The 21,911-nt window shown below is 27.1% G+C and overlaps 1 protein-coding gene across 1 annotated transcript; it reads left to right on the top strand.

Moving 5' to 3' along the window:
* The first annotated feature begins 689 nt into the window (after positions 1–689).
* On the top strand, positions 690–20,843 carry LOC145192206 (SWI/SNF-related matrix-associated actin-dependent regulator of chromatin subfamily A member 2-like). Its single transcript, XM_090073945.1, has 38 exons — positions 690–1,399; positions 3,313–3,418; positions 4,292–4,686; positions 6,512–6,656; positions 6,778–7,018; positions 7,189–7,315; positions 7,963–8,069; positions 9,060–9,300; positions 9,378–9,542; positions 11,170–11,288; positions 11,618–11,785; positions 11,887–11,992; positions 12,079–12,242; positions 12,545–12,611; positions 13,240–13,350; positions 13,449–13,742; positions 13,996–14,058; positions 14,435–14,542; positions 14,675–14,761; positions 15,105–15,151; positions 15,579–15,912; positions 16,081–16,215; positions 16,412–16,507; positions 16,647–16,724; positions 17,084–17,119; positions 17,212–17,235; positions 17,330–17,407; positions 17,814–17,927; positions 18,010–18,138; positions 18,471–18,507; positions 18,780–18,861; positions 19,053–19,158; positions 19,248–19,349; positions 19,670–19,696; positions 19,869–19,928; positions 20,076–20,111; positions 20,210–20,290; positions 20,551–20,843. The coding sequence occupies exons 1-38, from the start codon at positions 1,358–1,360 to the stop codon at positions 20,641–20,643; spliced, it is 4,551 nt and encodes a 1,516-aa protein (XP_089930071.1). The 5' UTR covers positions 690–1,357; the 3' UTR covers positions 20,644–20,843.
* The last annotated feature ends 1,068 nt before the right edge of the window (positions 20,844–21,911 follow it).

Raw genomic sequence — 21,911 nt, 5'->3', positions numbered from 1 at the left:
ATTCGTGGCAAAAAAAACTTCAATCCACCCGTTCCACCCATTATATCTTGGGCCTGGTCTTGAGTGAAAATAACTTAGAGTTTATCTAAGCCACTTTACAATATATTAAATATTTACTTCAAACAGAATTAGCATTGAAAACTTTGTTAAGCAAGTAGAGCTCTATTTATTGCCTTAACTTGGAGAATACCGAAGTAAGCCTTTCATTAAATTGATCAGAGATTGCATTCCTGATGATCTCATCGTGTTGATTAGATTTACTTTCTCATCAAGTAATTAAAAAAAAAATTTAAAAATTTAAAAAAATATTAATTAAAGAAGAAATTACAAAGGGAACGCATTGAATAATTTACTGTTCTTAATAACTGAAACTTTATATTGACGATAAACTCTAAGTAAGGGGCTGTTTATATGAAAGGCGGGCTAGCTCGTTTGCAGGGCTAGCCTATTTATCGAGATCTGGACGTCGTCCTTATTTCAACTTAACTTTATTTTGCGCTTATATGATTAAGAGAGCTAGCCCGGCAAGTGAGATCTCACTGATATTTGGCGAGATCTCGGCATACGGGTTAGCCTTTGTTCATATAAACAGCCTCTTATTCACAATCCAAATTACCGAAAAGTCGATATCAAACCCATTATGGTTCTTTTTTAAGCGCAAAAAAATTCGTAAATATTTTCACAAAAGAAGTTAATGGCGCAAATATATCAGCAGCTAAATGCACAGTTACAAAGATCGGTACCGTACAAAGATATCGGATTGTACTATTATGACAAACATCTGTTTCAAAACAGGATTTCTGTTGTATAAGGATACTCACTTCAATTACTTGTCTCAGAGTGTTATTTTATTGAATACCTCTGATGTTTATGGTAACTACTAAATTGCTTGCTAAATTACTAAGCATGCCGATATTTTGTGTAAATCTTAAAGTATAAGACCATACTAAAAATTAAATCTACACAAAATACTTTTTGCTGAAGTTGTCTTATTAGCTTTAACATTTGGCATGACTGGTAGCAGTATTAAAGTCAGAATGCTAAACTTCTTGTCCTTTTTAGATGTTGAAAAAAAAAAAAATTCTCAGCAAATTTGAGAGCATGCAGACTTTCCTAAAGATGTTCAAAAATTTCTCATAAATTATAAAAGCCTTACAAACAGAAATATTCTAAAATGTTTTAAATGTCACGCATTTATTTTTGTTAATATAATATGTATACTATTACATACACTTGCATAGAATATTATAATTTTTTCTTTTAAGTACTAATGTTTTTTTTTTTTTTTTTTTTATATTACCAATAGAGATATGTCTCATAATGCTTTAATGGCAATAATTAAAAGATAGTACCAATAATGATGAATTTTACTCCTGAAAATATTGCAAGTTTGCAAAGGGTAAGCACAATTGTGTATGTATTCCTGTTCATTAAATTATATTGCTGTGTATTTATATCCATTTGTGTGTGTGTGTGTGTGTGTGTGTGTGTGTGTGTGTGTGTGTGTGTGTGTGTGTGTGTGTGTGTGTGTGTGTGTGTTTGTGTATATCAGTGATTCCCAGAAAAGTTTGTGTGTTTTCAGAACTCCTAACATTTGCAATTGTGTAGATAAGGTTAAAAGTGTTTAATGTGTGTATTGCCTTCTTAACGTTAAATTTTTAATTTAAATATGTTTGCATATCATACTCTTTTTAATGGTTACATGAATGTTAATAAAATGACAAGTGATGGGTTCTTAACTGCAGAGAACTAAACTAAGTAATCAGTAAAAAAATCAAGAGCCAAATCATGGAATGGGGAAAAAAACACTTTTGTGAATTTTTAATGTGAAAAATTCAGTTATTAAAGTAAAGTAATCATCTTATAATTTATTCTATTTTATAAAAACTAGAAATTTTAGATATTGATAAAGTTCAGTTCAGTGTTTAATTTAGTATTTAAAGATTAAATAGTATGTTTTTTAATCTTTCAAGCTAGCTCAGGCTGCTGATCTTAACATGAGATGCTTCCCTTTTCCTTAAAGTAACAGATATTTTTTGTTCGTGTACCTGAATATTTTTTTTTACTTATTAAAGTGTATGGAACTGATAATTGATGATGTAGACTGATGATTAATGTTATGAACTGATGATTAATGACATGAACTGATGATGTTTCTTTTAAATTTTCAACTTTTAAGCAATTGTTTGAGCTAATAGCTTTTTTTTTTAAAGCAAAGGCTACACATAGAGTCCTTTTTTAATTTGCTTTTCACCAATAAAGTACTTTTTTAGAATGATATTTAGTTTGTTTTCTAGTGAATTGGCTTTACTTGCTTTAGAGTTAAACTTATTAATGTGAATTCAACTCAATGGCAAGTCTAAAGATTATGACTTACAAGATCAAAACCAATTAAGGCTTTCATTTTCTATTGCATATTAAGCAGTTTTTGAGATTGCAAAAATAACCTTAGGTTGTTATCATTTTGCAAATCAAATTAAATCTAATCATCACTACAAACAAAATACATAATAATATTTTTAAAACTAACAAAGAAACAATCACCTAAGTAATTGTAAAAGAAAAGCTTTGATTGCACTTAATTTCAACTATCTAATCTAATTATTTTAATGATGTATATGAATTAATCCAAAGTAATAAATATAACATTTATATCCATATTATGCATAAAATATGTAATAATTTCAGCAGAACTAGCCAATAAAAAGTTACTTAAGTATTTTTAAAAGTAAAAGTGTTTGGTGGTACCAAATTTTGTAGATTACATTACAGTTATTTTTCAACAAAAGTTGTAACTATCATATGATATATATATATATATATATATATATATATATATATATATATATATATATATATATATATATATATATATATATATAATGTATATGAAATAATGGCAAGTAATAAGTACAAAGTTGATATCAACAGTATTTATAAAATAAAATCAATAGCATAGAACTCTGATTTTAAGACTGTCAAATTTTAAAATGCTGTTTCTTTTTGTGCTTTCAAAATTATTTTGAAATTAAATTTTCAAAAGTTGTTTTCAATGATGTTTTTAGTAATTTAAAAGTAACACTTTTTTTTTATTTATTTAGAACCATATAAGGTATATATTTCTATACAAATAATGGAGTTTTTCACTCTACGATATATATACTTCAGTTTCTAGATTTATTTATTCGTGGAAAAAGTCATTTTTTACCAAAAAAAAATTATAGCTGAGAAACATTTATATTTCTCAAATGATAGATTTCAAGTTTTAAAAGTCACACACAAAAATGGGCATAAAAGAACTTTTTGTTTTAGGCTCTTGAAAGCATGCAAGAACGTGGTATGGAAAATGATCCTCGCTATAAACAGATGCTCAACCTTGCTCAAATGAACGGACTGCCTATTGGAATGAATACTGGAGGTGAGAGTATATGTAGTATCAGTGTTTACATTTTAGGCATCAATTAATCTGCAGAACACTGTTTTTTTTTATTTCAATTATTCCTGATTGAATTTACTATAATTTTTTGCACCATATTTAAGGTGGGGCCCAAGAAATTTTTGTAATGTAGAACATAACAGTATAATAATGTATGAAAATATTTTATACTGTTAAGAACAATATTAAAAGTATATATTATTTTACAACTGATACATTTATATATATATATTTAAAAAAAAATTTTGTCAAATTTTTCAGGAAAAGGGTTTGAATTTTTCCAGGGTATGGAAAATCTGGAAAACCTTTAACAACTATCAGGGAATATCTGAAAAAAGTCACTGAATTTTTTATAAAATATTACAGTCAGTGAAAAATTTAAACTATATTTGCTAAGATAATTTTAGAAGATTATCAAGAAATCTGTTTCCACTTCTAAATTTATTTTTTCTTTTCTCATTATTTTACTTTACAATTTATATTTTTTGTCAACAAAAGTTTCATCTTTAAAAATATCTTTTTCAGTAAATACCTTATAGTAAAACAAAAGACTCAAAAATAGGTTTCTCATCCAAAACTACCCAAAAAAATCTCCTTTGACTTCAATGAATAAAATTTTGTTTAAAGCAATTTTATGAAAAAGTAACAAAAAAAGCTTACTAGTGGATACTAGTGGTTTTACTAGTGGGTACTAGTGGTTAGGCATTGATAAGCCTGAAAAAAGTTGGCATTTTTGCATTAAATTAGAGAAATGTTAGGAAATTGTGGTTTAAGTTTTTAAAGAAATGTCATACTTTAAAAATATAATCTGTTGTTTATTAATAATATTGATAACGGGTTTATAAAAATGTTTAGCAACTACAAACAGTCAACCTGGAATGCAGCCCATTGGGTTGCAACCTCCTAATTTATTTGCTTTAATGAACCATCAACAGCAACAACAGCAACAACAGCAGCAGCAACAACAGCAGCAGCAACAACAACAACAACAACAACAGCTGCAACAACAACAACAACAGCAGCAGCAGCAACAACAACAGCAGCAGCACCAACGTGGTGGAGTCCACACTGGTAATAGTAGTGCTGATGAAAACTTTCAACAAAACAATCAAGTAAATCAGCCAGTAAGTCAGATAACACAACAGACTAATGACCCAAGTTTGTTACAAAATATGCAAACCAGTTTTAATGCACCTGGTGGGAATACTCTGCCACGCAATAATAATGCATTTACTCCTGAGATGCTGCAGGTATATATGTTTTTTTACTTTTAAAGGTTTATCCATTTGCTATTTTCTATTGTAGCTGTTTACTTTTTAAACAAGAAATTTTTTGCTGATCTCTAGCCTCTGCTGTTATGTTACTTATGATTATTCTTCAACTGATTGTAATGCAGTGTTTTGCTCTTGTGTATTCCTTAGATTTTTAAGATCATGAGATTACATCTTTATTTTTTTGTTATGGATTTTAATATCTAAATAATTGCAGTATAGTCTGCCAAATTACCTTTTCATAGCTGAAAAAGCAGAAAAAACTTATTTCAAACAATGCTATAATACTAACATAAAGTCTTCTATTTTACTTGCTTATCTTTATCGTGATGCACAAATTTTTTAAATTGACTACAATCCAACCTCATTTAGACTACTTGGAGATAAACTATTTTAGTTTTCCTTTAACATTAGTGATTTGTTTATAATTTGGCTGGATCTTATATTTATTGTTTGGCTGGATATATTGAAAAAGCCATATCCAGTGAATCACTAACTTTAATAAATAAAAGACTTTTCCAAGAATCGAAAAAAGATAAAATGACAATTTGGGTTTACAGGGCTCCAACTTAGGCAAGTTCATTTTGATGGTGTAAAAAAGTGTTTCAGTTGATTTTTCACAAATGAGTTAATTGTAAAAATACCACTATCTTATCACTATACTAAACAAAAAGATTGAGAATTTATTCATCACGCCATCAGGTGAGCAAGGAGAAAAAAAAAAGATAAATAAAATTGCTACAAAGAAATAATGTCAGTTGAAGAGTTAAAAGCTTTGATTGGTCTTCTTGACACATAAGATTTTCAGTATTTCACCAGTTATTGTTTAAGGAAAAGAAAGTTCAGCTAAGCACCAGCACACACTTACACACATTTACTGCACTGCAGTAAAAGTGTGTAAGAATGTGTAAATTGGAAACCCTTGAAACATATTTGCACTATTTTGCTGTTATGTTTGGGTTAACTTAAACTTCTTTATGCTTTCTGCTATAAAAAAGCAAAAATAAAAATTCTTTACTGCAGCTGTGAAACATTGCATAAAAGTAAATTTACGTATTATGCATTTTTTCCACATTTTACTGCAATTTTTTTCTTTTTTGGTGCTTGAAGTCAGCCAATATATTTATCTATAATGTTAAGAAATTGATGGCATTACAACCAGATCTAGAAATTAACTCAGCTTTGTTTGCAAAAATCAGAAAACGTTTTTAAAGTGGAATAAAAACTATTCAGCCATATCAGTTGTAAAAAGTTAAACCTTAACTCAATTTTTATTTCAGTTTCCATTTTTTTTAATCCTGTGTAATGACATTCTCAATACAAAATGTTCTACTTAAATCATTTATTTATACATTATCTTTTTTTGGGAAACCCCAAATAGCTGAAGATGTACGATGCTAATATCTTAATACCAAGGATATCAGTATTGCTATACAGATAAGTAATAGGAAAGCTCAGAGGCACCAAAGTTAGAAAGAAAAATATGAGATCACAACAAGTTCAAACTTATACCTTAAATACTTCTATGGTTACAAATTGTCAAAGTGCAGCCAGAACTGATTTTCAACAACTTTTAAAGATTACATCTTAGTAATGAATTGCAGCAAAACATTGCTTTTTCATAACTTTCATAACTTTCATAAATCAACTGATTCAGGTTTCATTAAAATCTGGAGTGGTGCCAGAGAAATTTTCTGGATTTTTATTTGATCTAAAAGTAGAAAATGAACGCATGCCAGATTTTAAAATGTTATCTTTTATTTCAAAAAACTCTATTAGTTTCACCCACCTATTTGTTTTGTAGCAATTTCGGGCACAAATAATGGCATATAAATTGTTCTCAAGAAATCAACCTGTTCCAGAAAACCTTGCAATGGCAGCTATGGGGAGAAAACCACCATTGTTACAATCTCCAGAATTGCCTTACTTGCAAAACACTTCGAACTTAGGTTTATTCTTTTGTTTTATAATTTTTAAAGTTATAGAATTGTAAAAAAGTTGAAGTTTATTTAAAGTCTGCTTAACACAATTCTTTGAAGTGTACTTAATGCAAGCAAATATAAAATTTAGTTAACACAGGAAACAATGAACCAGTTGCTGATAATGAAAATAATACACAAATAAATATTAAAGCAGAGTCTCCTACTGTCTCTTTAAAAAAAGAGCCTTTAGAGGTCAGTGCAATAGAAACAACTCCTTCTCATCCCAAAAAACTGCCAAGTTTAAATAGTCCACCGAAATCTCGATTAGCACCAATTGCAAAGCCGATGGGGATCAATCCTGTTGAAATCCTAGAGGAGCGGGAACGCAGGTAAATGCTGAAAATCTTGCTTTTTTTTTTTTTTTTTAAATTTTTAATCAGATTTTTAAGTTTTATTAGAAAAATTAATCATGTTTTTTATTTTTATAACTTATAAAAGAACATAAACTTTTAAATTTATGAATTGATGCTTTTTTTTCCATACATTTTTATTGCTTTAGAATTCTTTCTCGAATGGCGCATCGCATTCAAGTGCTACAAAGTTTACCATCAACTATCAGTGAGCACATTAGAACCAAAGCCCTAATTGAATTAAAAGCATTGCGATTACTTTATTTGCAAAAGCAGGTAATCTTTTAAAAGAGTAAAGGTCAACCTCTTGTATGTTTTAAATGTATATATGTAATATCTATATATGCAGTATGTACATATGTAGTATGTACATATGTAGTATTTATGCATGTAGCATATATATATATATATATATTTTTTCTTTTTTTCATGGAAATGACACATTTAGAAAAAGCAAACTTTTTAAAATGATTTAGCTAAATTTATAAATTAATGTTAGTTTGTAAAATTAATTTACAGGTTAAGTTTTCAATTTAATATAAATAATTATTAGAAGAAATGCAAGAGGGAGACTTAAAATCATGAACCCTAAACATAATAGCTGGTGTGAAAAAAATGTCTACCTGTCTTTAATTTATTTCTTTCAAAAAAAAAAGAGTTGTTTTCAGAGAAAGAAGAAAGAAGTCAAATAAAAGTCATAAAAAAGAATGTGAAAAAGCAGGAAAAATGATGAGGGAAATAAGAAAGATTATACTTTAATAATTACAATCAGTATTTTCAAATCATTAATTACTAGAAAATTCATTTTTACAAAATATATCTCATATACATATAACTCTTTATATGTAAGTTTATATATTTAGTATATAACTCTTTTGTAAGTTTATTGGTACAAATAACATAGGTTATAGTAATTCTTTTAGCTCAGATCTGATATAGTGATGTCCATGCGAAAGGATACTACTTTGGAAACTGCACTAAATGCTAAAGCTTACAAGCGTAGCAAACGTCAAAATTTGAGAGAGGCGAGGTAAAATTATGTTTTTTTTATTCCAAATTGTTTAATGATATAATTTTTTTTCTATCTTACACTGTTTAGTAATGTAATGTTTTTTCTATTTCACTTTGTTATAAAAATAATTTTTACATTAAAGTTAATCTATGAAGAAAGGAAGCATCTTATTTTTATTTAGGGTTTTTTTATTTAGGGATTTGTTTACATTTATATATTTGAAAACAAACAAAATCTACAAAATAATAATAATAATAATGATAATAGTAATAATAATAATAATAATAATAATAATAATAATAATAATAATAATAATAATAATAATAATAATAATAATAATAATAATAATAATAATAATAATAATAATAATAATAATAATAATAATAATAATAATAATAATTAAAAATAAGCAGTAAATGTAACAATAGTAAACAAAGGTAAGCTAGCAGTTGCAAATCATAGCATGTTTTTGGTAGAATTCTTACACTGTTTAAAAGGTTTCCTAGCATCTTTGTTAACTTCAAATTACATAGCCAAGAAAAATAACAACAACAAAAAAAACAGACATAATATTATAAAACAAAGTTTGTTTTAAAACAATTATTAGCATAATTTTTTTCTAGCATTAAGGAATTCGAAATCAGAAAGACTGTCTTATATGTGGTTTTCTGGCTAGCACCCTGAGATTGACACCATGAGAGGATTGCAATCTGTGAAAATAATTACTTTTTGCATAATGATCTATAACATCTTGCTTTTTAATAAGAATTAAATTTACTTATTGAAAAAAAAAAGATAATACAGAAATATTTATTGCATAAGTTCAGTTTTTGAGACTCAATGTGTGACTAAAGTTTAAAATTTTATTATATATATTATTTTTCTGATGTATACAACACTCTATAATTGTTTTTGTGTTTATACTAAAAAAATATTTTGAATGTGAACTTTAAGAACTAGAGTTAAATAGAATTTTACAGATGAATTGCAATCATTTGATTTTTCTAGAATGACAGAAAGACTTGAAAAGCAACAAAAACTTGAAGTTGAGAAAAAAAAGCGTCAAAAACATTTAGAATATATAAACACTGTTTTACAGCATGGTCGTGAATTTAAGGAATTTCATAGAGGTATTCAAGCTCGCATTCAAAAGACAAACAAACTTGTGATGGTTTATCACACAAACTCTGATCGGGAGAGACGAAAAGAAGAGGAGAGGATAGAAAGAGAGCGTTTACGACGTTTAATGGTAAATGACATAAATTCTTTTAAATTTTTCTGATTTATATTTTTGCTGAATCCTATTTAGATTTATACTTTTTATAGGCAGAAGATGAAGATGGCTACCGGCAGCTGATTGATGAAAAGAAAGACCAGAGGTTGCATTATTTGCTCTCTCAAACTGATGAGTATATCACTGGTCTCATGCAACTTGTTAAAAAACACAAGAAAGAGGTAGACGAGAAAAAAAAGCCCAAACAAAAAGGGTCGGTGAGTAATATTATTTTTAGTCTCCTACTAATCTTGCTACTTTTGGCATAACTGGCCTTAAAAATTTCTCCAAAAAAAGAAGAAAAAGATTTTTAGGCAATAGTTAAAGAGACTAATCAAAAAATATATTTTTTATTTTATATTTCAGTCATTTCTGCAACAGCTACTTACTTTAGGAAAGATTTTCACAGTAGGTGGACCGGTTCTAACTGACATTATATTTTCTAAAATATCAGTTCATATAGCGAGATCAGCAAACAATGCAAGAAGCAAAACCAATTGAAGAAACTTGGATTCCATTTGAATTTTTTGAAATTCATTGGGGATGGAAAAATTTTTATGTAAGCTACTGAATAAAAGAACAGTAATTTCTGATCATCCTGCAAGATGGATGTCTAAAGTCATTTATTATCCAAAAATATCCCTACTTTCTTTTACTTTTAAGCTCAATGGTGAAGAAAAAAAAGATGGAGAGGATATACAAGTACATGAAATGAAAAGGAATTTCCAACAAACAAAAGTATTTGTACATATCCCACAAAAGATTTTACTAAAATATTTGTAAGTTTACAATTAATTATGTTACTGATATTTCAGTAATATGATTAGTTGTAAACTTATGAATATTTTAGTAAAATCTTTTGTGGAGTACATACAAATAGTTGTCAATTAACCATATATTACAGGATTATTCCTCAGTTATCAATAAAGTATCTTGTGTAAATCCCCCTGAGAAGGAAAAAAATTAATGGTTGAAAAAAGTTGCACAATCCTTGCAATTCTTTACTCAACTTTACAAAGTCTTGCATGAGATCTGAAGAACAACACAACTTTTACAAATATAGAGAAGCAAGTTAAAATTCAATGTAAATTCATTAATTTAATAATAAAATTCATTGAATTAAATAATACATGTTCTCTAAAAGTTTCCAAAAAGAAAAATCAATTGGATTTAAGTTATTTCTTGCCATTTGATGAATAACATGTCTTAACTGATTAAGGAGGTTCAAGACTAAGCAGATTAGATATTTACTGTTGCGCCAGACACAAAAGAAAAGCCATCAAAGGATAAACTTTATCAGCAAATATTTGTTAGCCATAGACAATAGTGTTATTGTTGATCTACAAACACCTGTATTTGATTAGGTTTAAAACAGGTGAACACAGTTATATGAATGTAATAATTAAATCTAATCATAAAAACCAAACTCATAAAAATAAATAAAAACACTGCTCAATAAAATATGGATTATGGGTATTACAACAAGTAACAAAGTTAGAAACCAAGTAAAAAATATTTTCAATCTTAAAGTTTTCAGTGTTTCTATCAAACACTGGTCAAATAAATTATAGATTTTTAAAGCAAAATGCCCAACTGCAAAATGAGTAATAAAAGAACTGATTAATTTTAAATAGCTAAATGAAAAATGTGAAACAAGAAAATAGAAAAATGCAAATTAAATTTTAGATTTTCTCTATCTTTTTGTCAAATTTTTAATTCACTAGAGTAGACATTGAGGTTCAATTATTAGTTTAGAAATTTAATACTTTGACTTTTAGCTTGAATACCCTTATTATAAACATCACTAGTTTATTAAGTTGAGTGCATTTACAAGTAATTATTTAGGTTGTGGAAGATGAGACTCAGCGCATCCCTGTTGAAAATGTTGAAAAAGGAATAAAACTTGTTGGTGATGAGGCTCCCATGTTTGTAGAACTAAATGAATTTCTTGCTGCTAATCCAGGGTAAGTTTAAATAATTGAAGACTGCTATCTGATATTTGTGTGTTTCATGAGTTAACTCATTTTCTAACAGTTTATTATTTTTCTGAAGTTTAAGTATATTAGCTATTTAAAAACAAGAACAAATATGATATTTAACCAATTACAACATTAAGTCCAACTCATAAAACTCTAAAGCTATTTTAAATAGAATCATGTTTAGATTACTTAGTATTAATCTAGTTAAATAGAAATTTATTTATTTTCTATTGTATAAGTGTCGTGATTTTATTGTTTATGATGTTTAATGTTCCATTCAACAGTTTGGAGTATAACCCAAATTTTTCTTCAAGATTTCAGGTCATAAAAGAACCTGAAGAAGAAGAAACTGAGCAAGTAGAAAATGAGCAAGTAGACGAGGCTGCAGGTGAAAAAGAAAACCAAAATACAAAAAATGAAAATGCAAACAGTGAAACTACAGTTAACACACAGAAAAAAGAGTATGAAGATGATGATGCAGGGTAAATTCTTTTTTGAGAATTATTTATTTAACCCAGTTGGGAGTTTGGTTTCAAAGCTAATTAACACAAGTAGTAATTAGGTAGTGTTTAAAACATTTCAGGACATCACTGGACAGTCGAAACTATTATAATCTTGCACACAGTACCTCAGAGATTATTCATGAACAGCCAAAGTCACTGGTTGGCGGAATTCTGAAAGAATATCAGGTTTTTTAAAACAAATGTTAATCTGATAAATTCACTAGGAAATATTTTTCTAGTGATTTCATTTTTGCTGTTGTTTTGTTTTTTAGCTGAAGGGACTTGAATGGATGGTCTCTCTTTATAATAACAATCTTAATGGGATTTTGGCTGATGAAATGGGACTTGGAAAAACAATTCAAACTATTGCGTTAATTGCTTATTTGGTTGAAAAGAAAAAGATGAATGGACCTTTCCTTGTTATTTTGCCACTTTCGTAAGTTGATGATAATCTATATTCAGCACACTTATGAACTTTTTTTTAAATCTAAAATGATTTATTGTTGTAAAAAGAAATATAACTTTTATATTAAACACAAAATATAGTTTATTACAAAGGAAGTGATTCTGTTATTATTAGAAATAAGTTATTTCCTTGTGTCCATCTTTGCTGATGTTGTTATTTTTGTTTATCAAAAGTGTCATCAATTCTTTAAGTTATACATTATTTTTTAAAGCAGAAAAAGTTATTTCCAGCAATAGTGATTAAGTTTGCAAAAAAGAAAAATTTGTTTTTAGTACAATGTCTAACTGGATGCTTGAGTTTGAAAAGTGGGCCCCAAGCATTATATGTTACAGCTATAAGGTTTGCTACTTCATAATCTGGATGTACCTGGATTATAGTGTAAATGTGAATTAAGGCGCCAATGAAACACATTTTTTAAAAATGTCAACTCAGACACTTTAAATGTTTCTTACATTAAAAACATAAAAAATCATAGTAAAAAACCTTAAAAAAATAGACTTTTTCATTTTTTAATGAAAAAACAATAGTTGTAAGGGAATAAAATCTAAATTATTTTTTTTAAAATATAAAAATGATTTTTATTTGTGAAATTTTTATATAATTTTGCTTCTTTTCAGACTTAGATCTTCTTTTGAAGATCTTTTTTTAAATAAAATATTCTAATAATATTCTCATCAAATATTGAAGCTACACCTTAAATTTTCAGGTATAGGAAAAATTGGGAGTGTGAGGTGACATTTTTTAAAAATGTTACTTTCATTGGCACCCTACTGTGAAGTGTGTTACTAAATAAAAGCTGAAAGTTAAATGAAATTATTACTATTTTTTTTAAAGATTCATTAATTTTTTTTTAAGAATTCTTATAAAATTTAATTGACATTAATTTTAAATTAAATTTTAAAAATTTTAAAGTTATTTCTAATTACTTAGTTTAACGTAAAGTTGTTTAGCAAAGCACTACATTTAGGGTTCACCTCAAAATCGTCGTCAAGTCTCTTATCAAATTAAAGCTGGAAAGTTTAATGTTGTCCTCACAACATATGAGTATGTAATGAAAGATCGATCAATTCTTGCAAAAGTAATCAGTTTTTTTGTTTTGTTTTTTGTATTTGTGTTTTATATAGAAATTTAGCCTGAAATTTTTTACTAAATTTCTAATTTTATAAAAACTTATAGGTCAAATGGAAATATATGATTGTTGATGAAGGTCACCGTATGAAAAACCACCATTGTAAACTGACTCAAGTTTTAAATACTTATTATGCTGCACCATTTCGTCTTTTACTAACTGGAACTCCTTTACAAAATCGTCTGCCAGAACTCTGGGCTTTGTTAAATTTTTTACTACCAAGCATTTTTAGCTCCTCAACCACTTTTGATAATTGGTTTAATACTCCTTTCCAATTAACTGGAGAAAAAGTGGAGCTAAATGAGGAAGAGACTTTATTAATTATCCGTCGTCTTCACAAGGTAAGATCTTTAATGCTTCTTTTTTGATTTTTTAAAAATATTTTGTTAAAAATTTTTGTTTACAAAAATGTTCAAAAAAAAAAAAAAAAATTCCAGATTATTATAATGAAGATTAGATGACAACTTTTTTCATTAGTTTGTTTGTTTTTTAATGATCAAAAGTAAAAAAAAGACTCAAAATATTTAAAGTATTATGTAAATACTAAATGTTTTCATTCATGTTTTCTATTGTAAAAGTAATTTCTGATTGCAGGTTCTTCGACCTTTTTTGTTGAGGAGATTGAAAAAGGAAGTGGAATCACAATTACCTGAGAAGGTTTGTTATTTTCTAGTTGTTGTTTTTTTTATAAATCTGTAAATAAAATAAATCAAGTGCCTTCTTTCAGTCATTCAGAAATTATGTTGTTTGTTGAATGAGTAAAAGTTTTAAAAATTTATATTTTGAATTTTGAAGAATGATTTGATATTGCTTAGTTTTCTGAAAATGTTTTTTTTTTTTTTTTTTTTTTTTTTTTGCTTTTTTTTTTGCTAGTATTGTTCCAAGAGTAATATAGATATTCCAAAATTAATAAAGATATTATTTTAAAATTAATATTTTTCTTAAAGTGTAAAACACCTCGATTAAAAACATTCAATAATTTTGCATTTTCTTATTTCTTTACATTTTTTTTGTTTGCCATTGAATTTCATAGGTTGAATTCATTGTAAAGTGTGACATGTCTGCCCTGCAGAAGATTTTATATAAACATATGCAACAAAAGGGAATATTATTAACAGATGGATCAGAAAAGGACAAAAAAGTGAGCAACAATACTAACTTACATAAATTTTATCAACATATTATCATAAATTTATCATAAATTTCATCATAAATTATCAGTATCTTATCATAAGTTTTATCATCTGCTTATTTATGGTGCCTTGTTTTTCAGGGTCATGGAGGTACAAAGACTTTGATGAACACTATTATGCAACTAAGAAAGATATGCAATCACCCTTTTATGTTTCAGCATATTGAGGTAACTTTTGATCTATATTTATAAAGTAAGAACTTGATAAATTTAGTTTATAAGCGGAGAGGTGAAGAGCTGTTATTAACACCTTCTGTTAACAACATATCTTTATTTTTCAAACTTACATAAAATACAATCAAATATATTGCTATGTGTTATTTTATAAACCTATTTTTGGCGAAAGAAAGTTTCACAAGGATTTTTAGGAGATGCAAGAAAATGCAAAAAAGTTTAAAGAACTTAAAACATCTCTTGGCTTTTGATAATGAAAATATAAATCTTTTCTTGAATAATTTTGGTGGTCAGTGCATTAAAAAAAGAAAAAGATTACCTTTCACTTTATATATAGGTAGCTCTTGCCAATCATCTTGGATTTCATGGAGGTGTTGTAAATGGGTGAGATTTTTACTATCTTCTTTACTTGAATATTTATAATTAAAGCTTTATCTGCTTAAAAAAACTCAACTCACTTTAAAAGGTATTGTTTAACATAAGGCCCTAAAAGAATCTCTAGTTAATCTAACTACTTCTAAATAATTTAACACACAAGCAAGTTTTTTAAATAATAATTATGTTGAATGCAATACCAGTGTCATGCAAGATTTTCAGGAAAAAAGCTTATAGATAACTGAAGTTTAAAACATGCATCAACATATTTTAATGTGTTTAAATAATTTAATATAGCTCTCCTATGTAACATCTTATTTGTTATTCTATAAGGATTGTGCTAATTATAAAAACTATACCAGTTATATAATAGTTATAATTTAAATTTGTTATTCAGTTTTGATGAATTTTTTATAAAGTTGTGGGCTTGTTTTAGCTCTGAAGAATTAAATAGAGTTTCTGGGAAGTTTGATCTACTTGATAGAATTCTCAGAAAACTTTCTGTATGTGGCCATCGCTCATTGATATTTTGTCAGATGACTCAATGCATGACCATTCTAGAAGATTATCTAACTTTTGCCAAGATTTCTTACTTACGGTTAGATGGAACTACTAAGGCAGATGACCGCTCAGAGCTATTAAAAGTTTTTAATGCAAAAGATTCTCCTTATCAAGTGTTTCTGTTGAGTACTCGAGCTGGTGGCTTAGGATTAAACTTACAAACTGCAGATACTGTTATCATATTTGATAGTGATTGGAATCCTCATCAGGTTTTTTTTTTTGTCTTTTCACCTTTTTATATTTTTCTTCGTTTATACTACATATTTCTTTGTTTATGCTATATATCAATTTATTTCTCTTTGCAGTCTTAAACCTCTTTGTTTTCCACCATAAAATAAAAGATAATGTAAATTTACTTGTGGTTTTTTCTTTTGCAGGATCTTCAAGCACAAGATCGGGCTCATCGTATTGGGCAGACAAATGAAGTTCGTGTGTTACGCTTAATGACTGTTAACTCTGTGGAAGAACACATCTTAGCAGCTGCAAAATATAAACTTAATGTTGATTCAAAGGTTTATAAATTAAAGCACTTATGACTTATTTTTTTATTTATTGTATATTCTTATTGTCATCATCTTTGTCATCATCAATTATCAATTATCATCAACTCATTGTAATCTATCATTGTTCTAACTTGTGCTATGTATTTCAGATTTTAAAAAAAATATATTTTGTCAACTATTTATTCAAATTTAAAAACAATATTAGGTAATTCAAGCCGGTATGTTCAACCAACATTCAACAAATGCTGAGCGAAAACAGATGTTAAGCAAGCTACTGGAAAGTGATTCTTTAGAAGAGGAGGTATTTAATATTTTGTCAGAAAAAAAAAAGCTTTGGTACACTTTTTTTTTTCTTTTTATCATTTTTGGTTTTATCTTATACCTGTTTTATATTCTACTCACCTTCTATTTAGATAAATTTCTTCTAAAAAATTTTTTAGGAAGAAAGTGAGGTACCCGATGATGAAACAGTGAATCAGATGATTGCAAGGAATGAAGAAGAATTTGAAAAATACCAAGTATTAACTTTGCATTTATAATTTTCTCTTTCTTCATAGTTTATAAGTTATTAAATTTTTGTTATTTAAAAAAAAGTTGATTTGTAGAAAATTCTTTTTGATAAGTTTACCTTTAATTTGTTTTATAAATTTTGTCAAATTTTTTATTCATGTCTTTTATATATATATATATATATATATATATATATATATATATATATATATATATATATATATATATATATATATATATATATATATATATATATATATATATATATATATATTTTGTAGATAATAAAGTTATTATAATTGCAATTCTTCTTTCTTTGTCTGCTAATTTTATATGTGCATTTATTTTTGTTTAATAATTCACTTAGGAAGTTGATAGGCTGAGGAACCAAGCAAAGAAAGAGGTATTCATGAAGTATCTTTATTCACTGTTGTTATATTTTGCATTTTACACAAATAATAGATTTTTAAATTTTAATTTGTATTTGTGTTTTAGAGAGAAGATGCCATTATATTGAAGGTAAAAAAAAAACTGCATTTTGTCTTGTTTTTTACTGTTGGGCTTACAAATTTGTAAAATACTTTTCGGAATTTATTATTTTATTTATGACTAGGATCCAACCTACAAAAGAAAGCCTCGCTTAATGCAGGAAGATGAACTGCCATCATGGTTGCTAAGAGATATTGATGAAGTAACTTAACTTCAAACCTTTCTTCTTTCAATTTTCTATTTTATTTATCAGACATTAATTCTTATCATTTCTTTTTCTGATAATATCTTGCAAAATGAACAGATTTTACACAAAAAAATTGATTTCATAAGTAGACAATTGTTGAAGATTTAAAATTATAACTCTAATATGGTTAACGATCTTAGTGTAAATTTTAAATCTAAATAATAAACAATAAATAGAGAACTATTTAAAAATAAAAAGCCTTAATTTTAAATTTAATTTTTAATACAAAGCACATCTAAATTATATCTACAAAAAAAGGACTTAAAATGGAGAAAACCAAAAATAATTTCTATAAATTTTGGATTTTTATTACACATTAAAAATAGTAGTTAAAAATGTTAAAACTCCTTTTTTCCTTTAGATTGCACGGTTAGAGTTTGAAGAAAATGAAGAGAAATACTATGGTGTTGGAGCCAAACGTGAAAGAAAAGAAGTGGACTATAGCGATAGCTTGACTGAACGACAATGGCTTCGAGTAAAATTTTAATAAAAACAAAATTTTTTATAAGTGAACTTCAATAAGCAAAAGTATTGACATTTAGATAAATCTTATTTAGGCTATTGAAGATGGAACCTTAGATGAGATTGATGAAGAAGTTAATTTAAGTAATATTAAAAAACGGAAAAAAAGAAAGAAGGAAGATGAAATTGATATAGAGGTTGGGCCAAATGGAAAAGCAATCAAGGTGTTTTTTAATGTGCTACAGATTTAATCAAGTTACATAATTTTACATATTTAATTAAGTTGTGTAATTACACTTGAGAATAAATTAGCATAATTTAGCATAAATTAGTATGGCAGCTACGTTTTTTGCCATTTAAACATTTTATAATATAGTACTATTTTATTATATATATCTAAAATGAATCTTCAAAGCAGTTATAACAAGAATTTAACCTGTAAACAGTTTAAAAGTTGCTTTTGTTTGTTACTACTAATAACTTCAGTTCTTTTCCCTTGGTAAAATTTTTCATATTTGCTCTCTATGTTTAACACAAAATGCATCAACTGTTTCAGAAAAAAGGCAAACGTGGACGACCTGTTGGAACAACAAGTAAGAGATGATGCTCTTTTGTCAATTTTTTCAGTGAATTTTGTTTTAAAGAATGTGTTAAATAGTTTTGTTTTAGTCAATTTAAGCTTCATAAATAATTAAGTGATTTTTTTTTTTTTTTTTCAACTCCTTAAGTTGTTTTAGTTATTAGTTTTTTTCAACTCCTTAAGTTAATCTAATCATAATGGTTTAAAAAATGACAAAGCTTTTATTTGTAAAATACCTCTTTCTTTGAAAAAAATTTCTAAAGATTATGTTGGGTTGTTCATTAGTGAGAAGATTTGATCCAAACCCTCCTGAGTTGACACAGAAGATGCAAAAGTTAATCAAAACTATTGTGCAGTACACAAACAGGTTGTTTATTTTGTACAAAATTAAAATGTTCTTTTGCAAGCAGTTTGATATGTATGCATGTATGTATGTATGTATGTATGTATGTATGTATGTATGTATGTATGTATGTATGTATGTATGTATGTATGTATGTATATAATGTATATATCAAACTCATTTCTATGTGCTTTTTTAATTTTATTTGGACTTAGTGAAGGTCGTTGTTTGATGGATCCATTTATTATGTTACCAACACGAAAGGAACTGCCTGACTATTATCAAGTTATCAAACAACCAATCGACATACGTAAAATCAAGGTAAGTACGAAAAAGAAGGGAAGGTTTTTTGTTTTTTTTGCAATAAAACTGTAAAGCACTGATCCAGATCCTCTTTTTCTGCATTGTAGGATCGTATAGCTCAGCACAGATATAGAAATCTAGACGATTTAGAAACTGACTTCATGATCATGTGTAGAAATGCACAGCAATATAACATAGAACAATCTCTGGTAGTTTTTTCAATTTTCTGTATATATTCTATTTTCTTAATGTGTATCCATCCATCTGTCTTCTTTAATTTCTAGCAGTTATTATTGTTTTTTAATCTCCACCAAATGTTTAAAGGTGCCTGGTTTAATTTATTATTTATTTTGTCTAGTTTTACTTGATTTTGACTTGTTTGTTTTATATATATGTATATATATATATATATATATATATATATATATATATATATATATATATATATATATATATATATATATATATATATATATATATATATATATATATATATATATATAAAGAAATGCTTTTATTTTTTATTTAGATTTTTCAAGATTCTTTTCAGTTGCAGGTACTTATTGAAATTTCAGTGTATATAGCTATTGATGTAGTGTATGCTGAATAGTAACTATATTTATATGGTATATTTAGAAGACGGTTTTTTTTTTGCTTTGTTTCTTTTAAAAGTAACATTTTAAAATTCTCTTTTAGAATTTTAAATGATGTATTTTTTGTTTATTTAGGCTTTGTTTAAAGAGTACAGGCACAAAATTGATGCAGGGGAAAATATTGGAAATCCTGAGGTTTCACCTTTCTTCAACTTTTTCATGACCTTTTTGTAATCCTTTGCAATTATTAACTTTCATACGAAAGTTTCCAAAACAGCTTGTTTCTTTTCTATAAGAGTTGCCAAATTATCTGGTTCTTCTAATTTTATCTTTTAAATGTAGGACGATTCTGACAAAGAAACAAAAGGAAGAGGAAAGGTAAAAAAAAAAAGTCTCTTTATATGTTCTATGGTTTGGTAAAAAAAATTTTAGATAAAAGTAAATCTTTGAAATGTTTATGAAAAATTCATATTTAGGGAAGACGGAAAAAAAAGAATCGTCTGATGCAATTGCAAGATAGTGATGAGGAAACCAACGAATCTGGAGGATATAGATCAGTTAGTTTTTAGCTTTTTTTAATCCTGTTTGATGAATTAAACTTTCTGCTCCCATTAAAATAGGTCATGTAATATAAACTCCATTTGCTTTGGGAGTCTATTACATGATTTCTTTGGACTTGATTTTATGAAATAGCCTGAAAAGGAGAATCACATGGATTGCTAGGATGATATTCCTTGAAATCTAATTTCGGAATATTACAGTGTGAGACGTTTAGAGAATTATTTACGATTCATATAAAACGTTATTTTCTCTTTAGGATTCTGATTACGAAGATACACCAGCTTCTTCTGCTGTTTCCTCGCCTGCCTCTTTTAATACTGCCTTGCGACGCAAACAATCCTCTGGATGACATTTAAACTGTCCGTCCTTTAAATAACAGAAGAAGTTTCCCAATTTTTTTTATCATCGGTTATTTACAAAGAATTACGCTACAATACGCTCAAGAGACACAAAATAGTGTTTCTGATTTATTTTGTTATTATAAATTTTATGAAACAATTTGGGTCTTTTAAATACAGAAATACAAGCTATAGGTTACAATGTTGAAAACGCGCAGATTTTTTTTTCATCTAAAAGTAATGGTTACTCCAAACTTTTAAAAATTTTTAAGTTTTATCTCGTTTAATTTTACTTTCTTAGGGCGATTTAAGAGATTACCATTAACATCCTATACGAAAATTACTTAAATTCATGATTTATAGTTTAAATGACGTTTTGTTAAAATCCATATTCATAAAAACATGAGCTTAAAATAAGATTATCATAACCTAATGAAAAAGTAAAGAACAAAGTTTAAAGAAATTCAGGATGAAAATGCAAAACTTCAAATATATTGCTTCCATTTAATCTTTTAAAAAATTTTTTGATGCTTAAACATAAAAAAAGAAAACTTCGGACGCAATATTTAATACGTTTTACTTCCATAAGTGTTTTAGGAAAACTTTTTGTACAAAAAAAGCAAAGATTTTTATGAGAAATGTCAACCATTCTTGTAAATACTACATGTTCCCGTTTTTGAAAATATAGCGATAGCAATGCAGAAGTTTCGGCAGTAAACTCTGCAAAAAATGATAAATAGCGTTTTACATAAATGGCCATCGTTTGAAAACTTGTCAAAAGACCTTCAGAACTAGTTTCCATACCAAGTTTTGTTTTAAGACTTATCCAAACAATATCTACCGTTGTGTGAGCTAACAAAATCCTATTGCTGTAAGAAATTCTTAATGTAGCAAATGATAAATTTTGTATAGTATAAAATAAATGTTTGGGGAAAATAGTTTTGTTATTTTAACTAAACGTCTAGTTATAGTTAAAAGTAATAAAATATAAGTATATATTTATTTTTTAATATATAAAACTTATCATTTGTTGCATTAGGAATTTCTTATCGCATAGAACATTGTTCGGTCACACCAGGGTATTTTTCAATCTTAGCTTTTCATGTTACAAAGCATTTGCGCGCACGTACTGACACGTTCAAATTTCCTATGTGCAGTTCCTGTCTTAGTGATTATATCAAATTATCGAAGAACCCTATCATTTTAGTTAAAGCGTTTAGTGAATAAAGTGTTTAGCGCTTTAAAGCGTGGTCAAAGTATTGGTTAAAATGGACGCTTT

This window comes from Hydra viridissima, unplaced genomic scaffold (assembly GCF_058129835.1).
Source record: "Hydra viridissima isolate aposymbiotic clone 2 unplaced genomic scaffold, HvirCarnegie_v1 scaffold_1, whole genome shotgun sequence".
Lineage (NCBI taxonomy): Eukaryota > Metazoa > Cnidaria > Hydrozoa > Anthoathecata > Hydridae > Hydra > Hydra viridissima.
The sequence above is the reverse complement of the archived record's forward strand: the minus strand, read 5'-3'. Positions and strand labels throughout refer to the sequence as shown.